At 36.5% G+C, this 14629-nt stretch overlaps 1 protein-coding gene across 1 annotated transcript; it reads right to left on the bottom strand.

Moving 5' to 3' along the window:
• Positions 1–4033: 4033 nt before the first annotated feature.
• Positions 4034–14034, bottom strand: LOC113032063 (cathepsin S-like). Its single transcript, XM_026184719.2, has 8 exons — positions 13890–14034; positions 12169–12284; positions 11921–12043; positions 10020–10172; positions 8360–8584; positions 7015–7180; positions 6726–6828; positions 4034–6067 (listed from the first exon to the last, which is right to left on the bottom strand). Exons 1-8 carry the CDS (start codon positions 13906–13908, stop codon positions 5968–5970), a joined length of 1005 nt encoding a protein of 334 aa, XP_026040504.1. The 5' UTR covers positions 13909–14034; the 3' UTR covers positions 4034–5967.
• Positions 14035–14629: the final 595 nt, after the last annotated feature.

The raw sequence follows: 14629 nt of genomic DNA, 5'->3' as shown, positions 1-14629 counted from the left end.
AATTCATGAACCAAAGGAACCAAAGCAAGAGCTAAAAAAAAAAAAAAATCCTGTTTATGGCTGTGTGTTCAAATACATCCGCCAGGGGGAGACAACGTAACACACAATCCCTCAAAGAATGTATGTTTTACTAATTTATATTATCTGGCCTGTGAATGGCCTGTATTTGTATAGCGCTTTACTAGTTCCTAAGGACCCTAAAGCGCTTTACACATTCAGTCATCCAAACTGTTGAAATACATTCATACAAATATAGTCACCAATTCCACCAGATGAATGTTGTTTACATAAATGTTTTTTTTAATTTGCTCTTAACAACCAATTACATCTAATAATGAAGGCCTTTGTTACCAAGTCAATTAACCATGAGAACAGCCTGTTACTTTTAGTGTTGATCTGAGCATTAAGTGGGACTGGTTACGTCTTTAAATGTTTAAATAAATGCTGCAAAGATTCAAGCTTTTTTCCAAGTTTTTCTGAATCTTTTTTTTGAGTTTACAGTAAAAAAAAAAAAAAATCTTCACAAATTGTGAAGTCAGTCTTTTCAATTTTACACAGGTGGTTGGATGTTACACTCTGGAAATGGAAGGAAGGTGAGTGTTATTAACCATGTGGTCCACGGACACGCTGCACCTCCACCTCCATGACAATTTTAAGCTGACATAGCAAAAAGCTGCAGCCACGCTGAGTCTCTATTTCAGCCCACACTGAAAGTTCGGACTTCAAAGTTTTTAAATTTTAATTACAGGCCAGTAAATCCAGAGTTATGATAATATATATAAGCCATGCTTTTTCTAAATACTGTCGTCACGTTTTTGTGTGTGTGTTTTAAGCGTTTTCTAAGGACAGCGTGAAAACAGTAAAGAAAGGAAAAAAAGCCACCTCTTTCCTATCGGTAGAAAAATGTACCATGTGGACGAATTAAAAAAAAGTCAACATGTGGGATTTGGTTGTTTAGGAAGAGGGAAAAGTTTTGGGAGTGACAGTGACAGTAATGGCAGCGAGACAGAGCGAGTGAGAGAGAGAGCGAGAGAGAGAGTTTTTAGATGTGGGAGATTTGTGACGTGTGGAGTGTATACTTAGTGTGTTGTGTTGACTTGTGTAGCTGTTCTGTTGTGTAGTCGTTTTGTTTTGTGTGTCAGTGAGGGCACTAATGAATGTCACAAAGGCACATTTGAAAGGTAAACACTGTCACTAAGTAGAAAACCAGCGGAGTGATACACCTCCTGTTGTCAGGCCTGCAGGTTTATCCCTGTGCCGTTCTCCTCTGTCTTTTGGTGGACAAACTTTTTTTTTACTGGCACACATCATTTGTGGGGCATCTTATTGCGAAACCTGATTGTTCTCTCATTTTAGTTTTAGTAATATTTTTAAATGGTTGTAGAAAATGAAAAAACAAAACAAACAGCAGGTGTATTGTCTGCATTTTTAGATAAATAGTTGTATATGTTTAGAAAATGTACATTTTATATTTGCATTTCAAGTTATAAAAATTTACTCAAAATGTCTGGGGTTTTTTTACAGTAAAAAATACTACTAGGATTTTAAGTTCTTTGTGTGATTTCAGATCAGTAATAGTACTATTAATAGTAATTGTAGTACAAATGCAGTATGTCAGTGAAAAAAACAACAAAATTCAGTTGAGCTGAAAAGAATGATACCAAACAAGGCAAGGGGAAAAAAATAAAATGAAACAAACGTAAACTCAAAAGGAGTCAAAAATGGCCGGTTGTATTTCAGGCCTCAGTGGGTTAATCCAACAAATGATGAAAAATTAGGTTTAAATTTTTGTTCATGACAGTGCATTTCTGACATTTTGTGTAATTTAAGCATCTAACAATGTGATTGTTTTCTAACAAAAAACAGTGTGAAACTTAAATTAGACTTGTGTTTGTAAATGAACCGCCCCATGTTGTGTAGCTTTCTGGATTGGGCTACATATTATTTAATATACAGGCTATACAGTACATAACATCAAAACTCACATGTTTTATGTAACTAAAGTGTGTAATTATGTGGGCTACAGACAATAATTAAGTTATAGACTATATTTATACGAAAAACGTGTATACTTAGTGCATTTGAATCATTTTAACCATATGTAACCACCTGCATATGTGGGGGGTTGATTTCTTTGCCACCCTAAGAAAATTTCTCTAGATCCGCCCCTGCTCACGGGCACACAGGGAATAAACTCAAAAAGCACAGCTTTATTGCTGGAAAACAGATCACAAATAAGACAATATTAAACTGGGAAAATCTAAATGTAAGGTACACCAGGAAACACAAGGAGAACCACACACAGCATATGAGAGATCTCAACACTAACACAGAGAAACACAGGGCTTAAATACACTGGGAAATAACGAGGGGAATGAGACACAGAAGGGGAGCACAGCTGAGAGAAATTGGACATAACCAGACCCAAAGGAAGCGAAACTCAGTACATTCACGTAGGACACAGACCTTCAAAGTAAAACAGGAAATGTAACAGACACAGACTTGACTAGGGGAGACAGCACTAAGAAACACAGAAAACAACAACAAGGAGACATGGAGGGCAGCTACTAAATACTTAGAAAACTAAAGAGAATACAAGAAAGCCAAACTAAGACACTAGACTAAAGAATAAACTGGGGCAACAAAGAGAAGTAAGATAAAAATACAAAAATTTAGAGACACAAGAAACTCAAAACACTGGGTCACCGACCCAGCACCGTGACAAACAGGGGAACTGTTGTGTCCCTCCCACCTGTTCTTTTCAAAATGTTTAGTGTAGCTGAAATACTGTTCAATCCCACTGTTGTAAGTAGAAATTAATAAGATCCATACAAAAAGCTTTAAACTGGAAAGGCTGTGGGAAATATCTGACTGAGTCTAACTTTCCCCAGCTTGACTCGACCCACCATGCTTTATTGTGCCATTCTTGTCCATGTGTTAGACTTACTACAGTCCAGCTCTGAGGTCTTTACACTGCCTGCCTGTCCGTCAGAGGATAGACTTTAAAGTTCTGATGCTGGTCTATAAAGCTCTGAATGGTTTAGTACCAAAATACATCAGTGACCTCCTGACCCACTATGAACCTTCCGGATCCCTCAGGTCATCTGGATCGTTTTTTTTTTTATCAGTTCCCAGAGTCAGAACCAGCCACGGAGAAGCTGCATTCAGCTTTTATGCTCCATATATGTGGAACAAACTCCCAGAAAGCCTCAGATCAGCTGAAATTTGCTTAGTTTACTTAAATCCAGGTTGAAGACTCACCTATTCTCAGCTGCATTTGAGTAAAACACCAAATCCACACTTTTAAGCTTAAATTTCAAAGCTTACATTTTAACTACTGATTTCATCTGCTGTTCTGATTTTATCTACTGTTTTTTTTAAATCAATTTTAAATCATGCTTTTTATTCGTTTTTGTTTTTTAATGTCTCTGTAAACCACTTTGAATCACCTTGTGGTTGAATTGTGCTATATAAATAAACTTGCCTTGCTAATGAATGTGGCTAACCAACCAAAGGCTTTAAAAAAAGATATACAAAACTTTAAACGTCAATCATGGTGGGACATTTTGTATCAACAACTAAAGAAAATCCCTTTGAATACCTCATGTGAAAATTGTTTGTTGTGATGTTGCACTAAAAAAATTAAAAATGACTCATTTGTAACCCAACACTGCAGTCTGTTGACTTTATTCTGACCTTGTTCAAGGTGTTAGCAGGAAAGATATGTGGGTTTTAAGGACCAACTCCAGCACCAGTAACTGCTCTGAAATCTGATTTATTTTTTATTTGATCCAACAACAAGAAAACACCCTCACGAAACCAACTCTTCTTTTTAAACGTCCTTTTTGTTTAACAAAAATGCTGTATAACATGCACAATTCAGTACCTGGTCAGTTAAAACCCTCAACCTCCCAGGCATATTTACATACATACATATCCCCCCCTTTGTCAGGTCTGTGATGGCAGACTGTGTGGAGAGTGGACAGAGTGTGGACCCAAATGCAGACTAAAGACACGGTACTGGACTGCAGTCAAAAATGAAAGTGAGCTTTTTATTTTTGACTGCACAAAATACAACCAAAGCAAAAGGGAGACTAAGATTAAACCAACGAAAACTAAACACAAGGTACCTGGAACAAGGAAACCTGAGACCTGAAACATGACGGATGATGAACATGACAAGGATCTGACGAGGGACAAAGGGAGACTCACATAATAAAGATACACAAAGGCAAACGAGAGGGAACAAAAGGGAACTAACTCAAAGTAATTAAGAACCAGAAATCTAAATGATTAAACCGGGAAACTAAATAATACCAGAAAAGGACTAAGAAACATAAATCGCTACCATCGTAAGAAAACAAGGCCAGAAGTCCAAAAACATAAATGCTCAGTAACAGACCTATCACCATAACATCTATAAATTTACATATTATAATTCCGTGTCCATTATTTTGTGAATAAGGAACCAGATTTTCGGACAATGTTTTATTTTTATATTGAGTCAGGTTACATAATATCAGTATCAACAACAAAGCAGCAGTCAAAAAATATACAATTGTCAGGCGCTAAACATCCGGTAAAGTCACAGCTTTTTACAATAGATATAAACATATTTTTAATGAAACCTTGTAGCCTTGGACAGACGTCTGTACTTCTGGTTACCCCTGATTTAGTAGTTAATAATAGCCACAGTGTTGGAGTGTAATGGAATACATGTACCGCCGTTACGTATTTAAAATACAAAATACGAGTAACTGTATTCCGTTACAATTACCGTTTAAAAAGGTAGTATTCAGAATACAGTTACTTTGTTGAAATGAATGGATTACACTGCGGTATTTTTCTGTTTCATATGTTAGGCTATGCCATCTCTATTTTTGGGAATTCCACGCCGGTGGAATGTGTCTGTGAGCGCGAGGAGGGAGAAAAAGAGGTGAAAAGTACGAGATTCACCGACCAGAAACGGGAGCTGGAAGCATCTAAATATAATAATAACCATTGCAGCCAAAAAGAATGCCTGAGGAGCCCATTTGTAAGTACGCTATTAAGACTCGACTGTACACTGTGTTTGTGTTTTCCTCCGAAACAGTAAGTTCCATTGGAGCAGCCTTTCAACGCCTCTCTCTGTCTCTCGCTAGCAAAGTTGACCCAGACAACAAAGTAAAGCTAGTTTTCAGCTATGAGCCGACACGGAACCCACCGTATTAGCCAGAGGACCCTTTTTTACGGTTCGGAGCCACAGAGCTGTTTTATATACGCGCAGAATTGTTTTCTATACGACATACATGTCCATCCTACTGATACTCATTTTATATTAAAATGTAAAAATCCTGTTGGTTTTGGTATGGTGAATAACCTTCAGTAATAGTAATAAATCACTAGCAATAGTGCATTCATGTAGTTGTAAAAAGCATGATAATATATTAAGTAATCCAAAGTATTCAAAATACGTTACTCTCATTGAGTAACGTAAAAGAATACGTTACAAAATACATTTTCATGTATTCTGTAATTCGTAGTGGAATACATTTTAAAAGTAACCTTCCCAACACTGGATAACCACAGTAAACATTGGGGATAAATATTTCTCACTAACTTATAAAAATGAAATCTTTTAATGAAATTGCTGAATCTTGACTTTTAAGGAGACTTTTTCGGAAAGCAGCTTGAGCTTTGAGAAGAGGGTCAGAAGAAAAAAAACATACAAAAAAGACTCTTAAACAAGCACTCACACACAGAGATAGAAACATTAGCATTTCCACAATGTCACAAGCCAAAGAAAATATAATGCTTCCTCCTCAAGATATCATTTCTCAAGAGAAGTACCAAAAGGCATTAGTTTGAAGCTGTAGTTTTTGAAGATAAAAAAAACTACAGCTTCGAGGTGATCATATAAAAAAGGGTCATCATATATGAATTTTTTATTTTTTTTTTGCAAGAATTTAATTTCAGTGCACACTGTAGTTACATGACGGGGTAGCAGGGATACAAAGCGATGCCACACTGGTTGCCTGTGTTGCGTGCCATCCGGATGTATCCCTGATCTCCGAAGGTTGTTCCCCAGCTGGAGAGTAAAAAAAAAAAAAAAAATCATTATGAAATAATAGCTCATCGGTGAAATTGAACTGTTTTTAAAACTCCACATGTCATTCAGCAGCTGGTTGCTTTGTTTTAATCTATGAATAAACATTAACAAAGCTGTCTTTCTTCTTCTTCTTCTTCTTCTTCTTCTTTACATTTAACTAGGTGCAGTGCATGGTTAATTATTAATACGGATAGGAAACTTATATACATGGGTATGTTCAAACTTTTGATTGGCTGTATTCTTTTGAAGTCTTGATGTTTCCATGGAATAACTAATGTTTGATTAAACTTTAATTTAATGATGGAGGCCAACTGGTATATCGCAGCCCAACAGTCTGGAGAGTTATTGCTTAAGTTTAAAAATATATATAATTTAAAGAAATCCACTTTAGTCCTGTCAGCAAAAACTGAAAGTCTGAACAGAATGTAACAATCAGTCTTTGCATGTTATTAATGATATGTACTTTCCTAAAAAGCGCTGACTTCTCTCTTTCATTTCCTGTTTGTCTTGTAGAGTCCTCCCAGAATGCACCACATAAGTGAACAGATAGTGGAAGACAATAGAAGCCCTGTCTATAAAATCACTTTGTATATATAACCCAGATTCCAAAGAAATCAGTGGAGTGAAAATGTCTCACCTGTTCTTTACGAGCCAGTAGTCTTGTCCATTCAGAGTACCGTAGCCCACTGCCAACACACCGTGATTCACCTCTTGTGTGCATGATGGGTCATTATACACTCCTGAAATGATAAGAAGAATTACCAATCTCATTGTAACATTCCAAAAAGCTAAAAACAATAATTTCCAAGAAAGTTTTATTAATTCAAGCTTTTCTCGAAACATCTTCATTCCTCCAAACTTCTCAAAACTATTTTTCCATATTAATAGACAAGAGTACACTTGACACCTGACGAAGTGTATCTTACCACTTCTATAGAAACTAAATCTGGGCCGCCTAGCATCAATTGCCACTGAAATGGGTCCAATGGTAGCAAGACCCTGCTTCAGAGCGTTCTCGTCCCCTTCAGGCAGAAACTGGTAACTGGAGCAGTTGGCAGCACGGGTTGCTGGGTTGTAGTGGCACTGATCATCCTGAAGTTAAAGGACAAAATGTTAAAGGATCTGATGCAGTCAGGAAAAAAAATTAAAAAATAAAAATCTTAAATTATTCTTGTTTATTAAAAACATACAAGGCAGGCCTTAGACAGAACTGAACAAACTGGGAGATGGGACCTCATACCACTAGAAGTGACACCAACCAGCAGAGCAGTCCTTGAGCTTGCTCTACTTGCCCATTCTAATGTGACATTTTACATATGAATGATACTTTGGCAAAGTTGTGGATTATTTTGGATTATGAGCTGCAGTTTTTTTTTTAAACCACCCCTTTAGTCACCAGACACTGGAAAACAGGCTCTCCCTTGACTGAACTGCACCTCACTCATAAAAGAGAAAGTCAGTGGTTTCATAATTTGTACTTCAGGACAAAACTAAACCTAAAGATTTTTTCAAAATACACACATATTGTCATGTCCATATTGAATATTTTTGGTCACTATGCTTATAGAATATTTAACATCAAAAAGTTGCTTTTTCAAATATCTTTTTCTAAAATTAAAAACATCGCCACCCCCGTGAGGCTGGAACAGTCTGCTGAATCGTCTCAGAACTGGCCTCCTCCACACAAACAACAGCGAACTACATAAAGCCTGGAGGACAAACATGTTGTCCGCTCCGATTAATTTATTGTTGCTCCAAAGAGACGTTAACAGCTGACCACAGTGTGAGTGTTGCTGTCTACAGCCTGAAGGATCAGACTCAACTTCTTGCTGGTGTTTATACACCCACCTAGGTGTCTCATACAGGGTTTTGTAAAGCTTGTGTTAGAGTCCTGTGTTTATTATTTTTTTTGCAAAACTTTGTTCACATTGTATGAACAACAAAAATAAAACAGAATATGATGACTGAAAATCATTTAAACACAATATTTAAATTGAAAATTGAAAATTAGACAAAGACAACATAAACTAACATTATATAAACATATTAAAAAATAGTAACATTCCTTAGATTAAATAAAAAATAAAGTAGCTTTGCTCCTGTCTACTCAATTTTTACTGTAAATAATGGAGTCAGATGTTTTGGTTTTACCTTATGAACATTCACCTATCACTAATATTATAGCTGAAAACATCAGTTAAGTACGTAGGTATGTTCTTTTAGCACAAAAGTGTGCTTATAGGGCCACAAAAAGGTTGTGTGTTTACTTACACGTCCTGTATATGGGTATGAAGCATCAGAGTCGATTCCGTGGTTGTCGATGACATACTGGAAAGCTCGGGTCATGAAGCCTCCGTTGCAGCCGTGGTTGCCATATTTGCCGGAACAATCCACCAGGTTTTGAGGACTGAGATCCACCAGCTTTCCTGTACTCTTGGCTAACTGGCCTTCCAGGGCCCCTGCAGCACTGAAGGCCCAGCAAGACCCACAAGCACCCTAAGATAAAAAAAACAAACCCATAGGATCTAAAATACAAATATGCTTATATTCTCAGTATTCCTCTAAATGTCCATCTTAATAGCACTGATGCACTTTTTAACAATACCAACTACAAAAAAAAAGTCCTGCAGTGATTTGCAAATCCCATAAATGTTGAAACTGAGACACTTTACAATTTCATGACAAATATGAATTCGATTTTGAATTTCATGGCAGCAAAAGATGTCTCAAAAATGTTGGGATGGAGGCAACGAAAATTTTGAAAATAATTAGACTAACTAGCAAAAGGTATTTTACACAGCATCCCAACACCCTTGGAATTATGGTTGTAAAACTTTGACCCCAAATTACACATCTGACTGCACTTGTAGCTGTGACAAAATAAACAAGCTGAAACACACTGGTCTGGCAACAAAGGTGTTCTTTATATTTGTTCTGTTGCTTGAGTTTTCCTTTCTGGTCTCTTTCCACACTTCTTAGAAATCCATAAAGAAATCCATCTTGATTTTGATTTAATATATACAATTCATTGATATAATAATAAATAAAGACAGAGTGAAAAATCCCCCTTCAACAATGTTCCTGTAGCTTGTCACTACATCAGACAGAAATAGAATAAATTCCTTGTGCATCATTTCACACATTTCTGTGTTTGGCAGCTCAACAGGCGTTTGTAGAGGTGTTGGTGAAGCAAGGGTCCAGCAGGGTGTAGGAGGTTAAAGAACTCAAGTGATTAAATGAGAATGTTTTTTGGTCAGTTACATTTACCCTGTTGCACAGAACAGAAGCAATGCCAAAATCAATATGTGTGTGTCTCTGGTTAAATGATATTCATCTGCACAACACAAGTTAATAATAAATTGGGCATCAAAATCTGTTTCTTTCTTTTAAAATTATTATTTTTATCTTTATGATTTTTCCCCTTAGACTCCACGCAAAGCAATTTCAGCACAGAAAGTCATATGGATTTAAAATACCCTAAAGTAATGCATATTTTAGCACTAAACGTTTCTAGAGACAAATAAAGTGAAGCTTTGGAATGGACTATTTACATACAGAAAGAAAAGGCAGAACATTAAGACATATATTTCCTTATTTCACCTTCATTTTTGTATATTAATCATCCAAAAACTAAGATAACGAGACAGTTTTGAAAGTATCTAGGTTAAAAAAAAACCCTGTAAGACTGTGCTACCCACCTTCTTTGCACCAAGACAAATGGATGTGACCAAATAATTGCTAAACTAGCAACTGTGGTAATGACATCCTGTGTAAACATGAACCTTTTCAAAGAATAAGGAACAGGATGAATGGGGGATATGTTGACACTACTGCCTGTGTGGCTATGAGACATCAAATGTTTTTGCTCCTCTCAGCAGCACTAATACATATACATTGATTTAAATGCCCTCTTCTTTTCTTTTCTTTTTACCTGCATCTTGACTTTGGTGACACAACCCTTCTCTCTCCAGTCCATGGTGTCTGGTATACCAGAACCTGATGCCCCTGCAAAGGGAGACGGCGCCCTCTGGATGTCAGTGGGAGGAGTGAGACTGGCAAAAAACTGCATGATCTCTTCTTCTGTCTATGAGAAAGAAAATGGCAATGATGAAATAAGAAACAAAAGCCAGTCACAGCTGGCAGACAGTTATCAAAGTTTTCAACTTCAATGTGCTTTATAAACTTTCTAAAAGCTTTAATTTCTCCCCTATGCAATATTTATATGTTATAATCTCCCTGACTTCATTAGAGCCATTTTAATGTTTAATTTCATAATCAAACTTTGCATCTAATCCAACTACTAACCAAGCTGCAGGCAACTGGAGCTGTAAAAACATTGTGGTGCATCAAGTGCTGCTCCAAGCACTAACAGGATATGTCAACAGGAAGACCAAACATGTTGCAAGACAACAAAAGGCCATGGTGGCTGTCTTTTTGATTTAAGCTACACTGTAAGAACAAGTCCTAATATAAAAGTATTTTACTTGTATTTTACAGTTTCGTTCTGTTCTTCTAGAATATCATTAAATTTACATAAAAAGACTGTGATTTCACATTTCAAATGTAAATTAACGTAAAATCACCGTAATGTAATAAAACAGAACTTTCTTGTTTTTTGTCTGTACAATCTAAATATGATTGTTAAAATACATTCACAAATGTATCATGATTGCACAGATATTTGTCCGTTATTTGAAGGATTGAACTGTTGAATTCAAATGTAATGCTATGGCAAAATATATAACATGATTCCTATAAACGTTGTTTACATAAAATAATTATTACTATTATTGCTACTTAGGGCCATCGTGGCTCAAGCGTTGGCAGTTCGCCTTGTAATCACAAGGTTGCTGGTTCAAGCCCCGGCTCGGACACTCTTGGTCATTGTGTCCTTGGTCAAGACTCTTCACCTACTGGTGATGGCCAGATGGTGCGATATGGCAGCCTCGCCTCTCTCAGTCTGTCCCAGGGTATGCAATCCATTATTATTTAAACCAACTGTTAACAGTATGTTTCTGTACATTTAAGTATTATTATTCATATTGCCACATTCATTGACCTTGTTTATAGGTAATTTCATTGTTTGATCACATTAAAATGTTCCTAATTTAATGTTTAAAAGCACTTGAGAAAGGCAAAATCCCATGTAAAATTAGGGCAACAAACTGTATTATCATTACTGAAAATAACTGTATTTTTATGAGAAAGTTATTTTCTGTTATTGTATGTTATTACTTTGGCGCCCCAGCTGCAGGAATATTACTGTTTTTCTAGGATTTTTTTTTTTTTTAACAGTGTAGACTTTTCACCTCAAGAATAATTTTCCAGAGCTCCATCTCACCAGACTTAATTTTTGGGTCATAAAGCTCGAGATATTTCTTGATGTAAACTTCTAGTTTCTCATTCATTAGCTTAAACATGAGAGAAGGCAACAAGGGAAGAAAGGGTGCTTCTACAGAAGCTAAAAATGTGAGCTGCAGAAGTGTAGATGTAAACGCAGGAAGTGAAAAAAAGTATTTTGAGGGGCAGGTGGAAACTGATCATATAACTGTGGCATGAGGTTTTGAGCCAGCATTACTGTGGAGGTTTTATGTGGAAAATGATGGTCAAGTGTTTTGACATAACTCTGTTGGGCCTGAACACAAAGACTTTTGAGCCACTTGTAGCCTCAGTTTTCTGCCAGTAATCTATCATCCATCACACACCCAGCTACTCTTCAATACGGATCAGCTTTGATCCTGTTGACCTTTTCAACATCATTAATACAATCACCATTATTGAATAAAAAATATCATAAGTCAAAAACATTAATGAAGCAAGAGAGTGTCTCACCAGGTCTCCCATGTGATTCATGCCCAGTTCATAGGTGTGAAGTCCCATTGAGGCCTCCAGGTTGTGCACGGTAATCATCTTCAGGTTATTCTCCCACAGCTCCCGGCGGTGAGCATTCTCCACCTCACATAAAGAAAGAGCAGATGAGGTGAAAATGCCATATAAGTTAATTATAAGCCTTGTGCAGAGTTTGTCCATACAAATATAACACTTTAAAAAAATATTTATTACTACTTTTTGTCACATACATCATTTTTGTAGCTCTTCCCATGTGTCTTCTTCCACAGCTCCCAGTGTGCGTCCAGTGTGGATTCAAACATGGCTGCTGCCCCGGCACACAGGGAGATGAGCAGCAACAGCAGGCCTGCAAACACACAAACATAGACGATGACACGAGAAGACAGGATGTCACCTGACCTTTGATGAGACTGATGCTCACTAACACACTGAGAAAACAACCTGCCTGGCAAAGAGCTCAAGTTTCCAGTCAGAAACAGACCTTAGTTTCATAAAAACCACACATAGAGACTCTGGCACGACACAGGCCAAAATATTTTCAGAGTTGTGTTACATGTTGACAAAAAGAAAACAACAAAAAGATGGAAATCAAAACAAAGAATAGGCGTTTAGTGAAATATGAGCACAACTGAACTTGTTTATGAGAGCCCCTGATATTTAATTCTTCTTATTAAAATCCAACATTTACTCTAAAAGGTTAACAGAAGCCACAACTATTTTCCTAGATTCATACATGGTAATTTTTCCCAAATTAAAAGGCCTTTTTTTCACAATTTCACTGTCTTGATCTGCTTCTCAGTCAGAACGCGGAAAAACATGATTGTAAATATTGGTTTACGTCACTTGTTATCAGAAGGGCTGGCAACAAGCTGAAAAAGGCATACAAGAATCAACAAACAGGCCTCAAAATACAAAAAGGGAGAGTGTTTGCTCAGTTTTCTTACAATGACTAAGAGCAAATATACAAAACTAAAGACAGTGAAGTGATTCCACTGAACACTTCTGTTTGAACTGAGTGTTCAAGCATGTTACCAGATTATAATTGGTGCTGATGTTGTCTCCAGGGGTTTTATACTGAGGTGGCTCATTGGCCTTATCTACATAGCAAAAGTCACTTTTTAAAAAACAGCTTTTTGCACTGACCACTTTGTCTTTAGTCTCTGAGTGTTAAGAGAAGTCTCAAGTATAACTTCCACATATTTAAGGCTGTGCAAAATTTTCAAAATGACGCCACAGTCACAAGGCCTGAAGTGAAACTTATGAACAAGCAAGAAGTACATCCATGAATATGAAGCTCCACCTGGTACAGTTCCCAGCTGGGGAAAGGACCCTCTTCAAACAACACACACAATACCCTCAGTGTAGAACCTAAATGTAATATGATATATATAATATTTTTTAACCAGAATTTATAACTCATCAGGCTTCTCATACTAATGTATACGATTTAAGTAAGCGATCTATTCAATTTTTACTTGGACTTTTACCCCAAAAGCACTTTGACTGGCTCTTTTTTCCGCTTCGTTTTGTTGTCAGTTTCATAAATACAAATACAAAAACGAAGAATTCCGGTTTTATATTACTTTCAAATTGTTTTACTAAACAAATGCTACAGCGTAGTTGTACAGCACAGCCTTCCTGTCAATGGTGTAATTACATAAGGATATACTAAAAATACACCGAGTGTGTTTGGACGATTTCTTTTTCTGCAATTATTTAACATTATAGAAACACTTTACTTCACTGTGATGACATTATAACAAGGTTACAATGTATTTCTATCGTTGAACACACCTGCGGCCTGAACAAAGAAAAGTCTTTGAAAGCTACAAAAACGAAAGTAAACTAAATTATGAAGCTTTTTATGGGGCGATGTCCGCCTTTTTGTTTTACCAGCCATTAATATTTCTACTAAAGCTGTTAAAGTATTACTGGAAAGTGTTTCACTTGCCTTGATTAGTCGGACTCATCTTTGCTGCGCGGAAATTCAGTCTGACTGCGTTTCCTTGTTGCTATTATTTATGAGCAAAGTGTCACATGTTCTCTCGCAGTTCTTCCTCTTTCGAAAGTAAAAGCTACACCGTTTGCCTCACAGTGCAGGAAAGGAATAGTTGAACGCATAAGACATGAAACAGAAGGTAAACAAAAACCACTTATTCAGAGGTTTTCCCAAAAACTTGAACCACAGAATTGCACATTTTCGGAAAGTATGACAAGTACACACACTCAGCATTTTATTGCACATTAAAAGTGTCTTACTTCCCACATTTAGCATTTTCATTACACCCTAGGAGCAATCAAGTTTTTTAGTTTTAATTTATTAAGTTATTTATCTTTAGTTCAGTGTAGTTGGGTTTATTTCCAGATTGGGGTTTCCTCGTTATTATTTTATGTTTTAGTTTAGCTTCTTATTAGACTGAGAGTTGTGTTTCTGTTTTATATTAGTATGACAGAGGCAAGATTAAAGTTCAGAATAAACATAACAGAAGCACATCGTTTTGTCAAAGAAGGTATCTCACAGTCATGTTTCATATGCCAGAATTCCTTTCTTGAAATTACAAATTCGACCAAACTGACAAAATTATTTCCAACAATATTTCCTTTGAGTTTTCATTTGATCTCAGTGACTAATATTCTAATATTCTATTATATTCTATTGCCTCAGAATGGCATAAAATCATAATCTGCTTC

Source organism: Astatotilapia calliptera, chromosome 11, assembly GCF_964374335.1.
Source record: "Astatotilapia calliptera chromosome 11, fAstCal68.1, whole genome shotgun sequence".
In the NCBI taxonomy this organism is placed as follows: Eukaryota; Metazoa; Chordata; class Actinopteri; order Cichliformes; family Cichlidae; genus Astatotilapia; species Astatotilapia calliptera.
The sequence above is the reverse complement of the archived record's forward strand: the minus strand, read 5'-3'. Positions and strand labels throughout refer to the sequence as shown.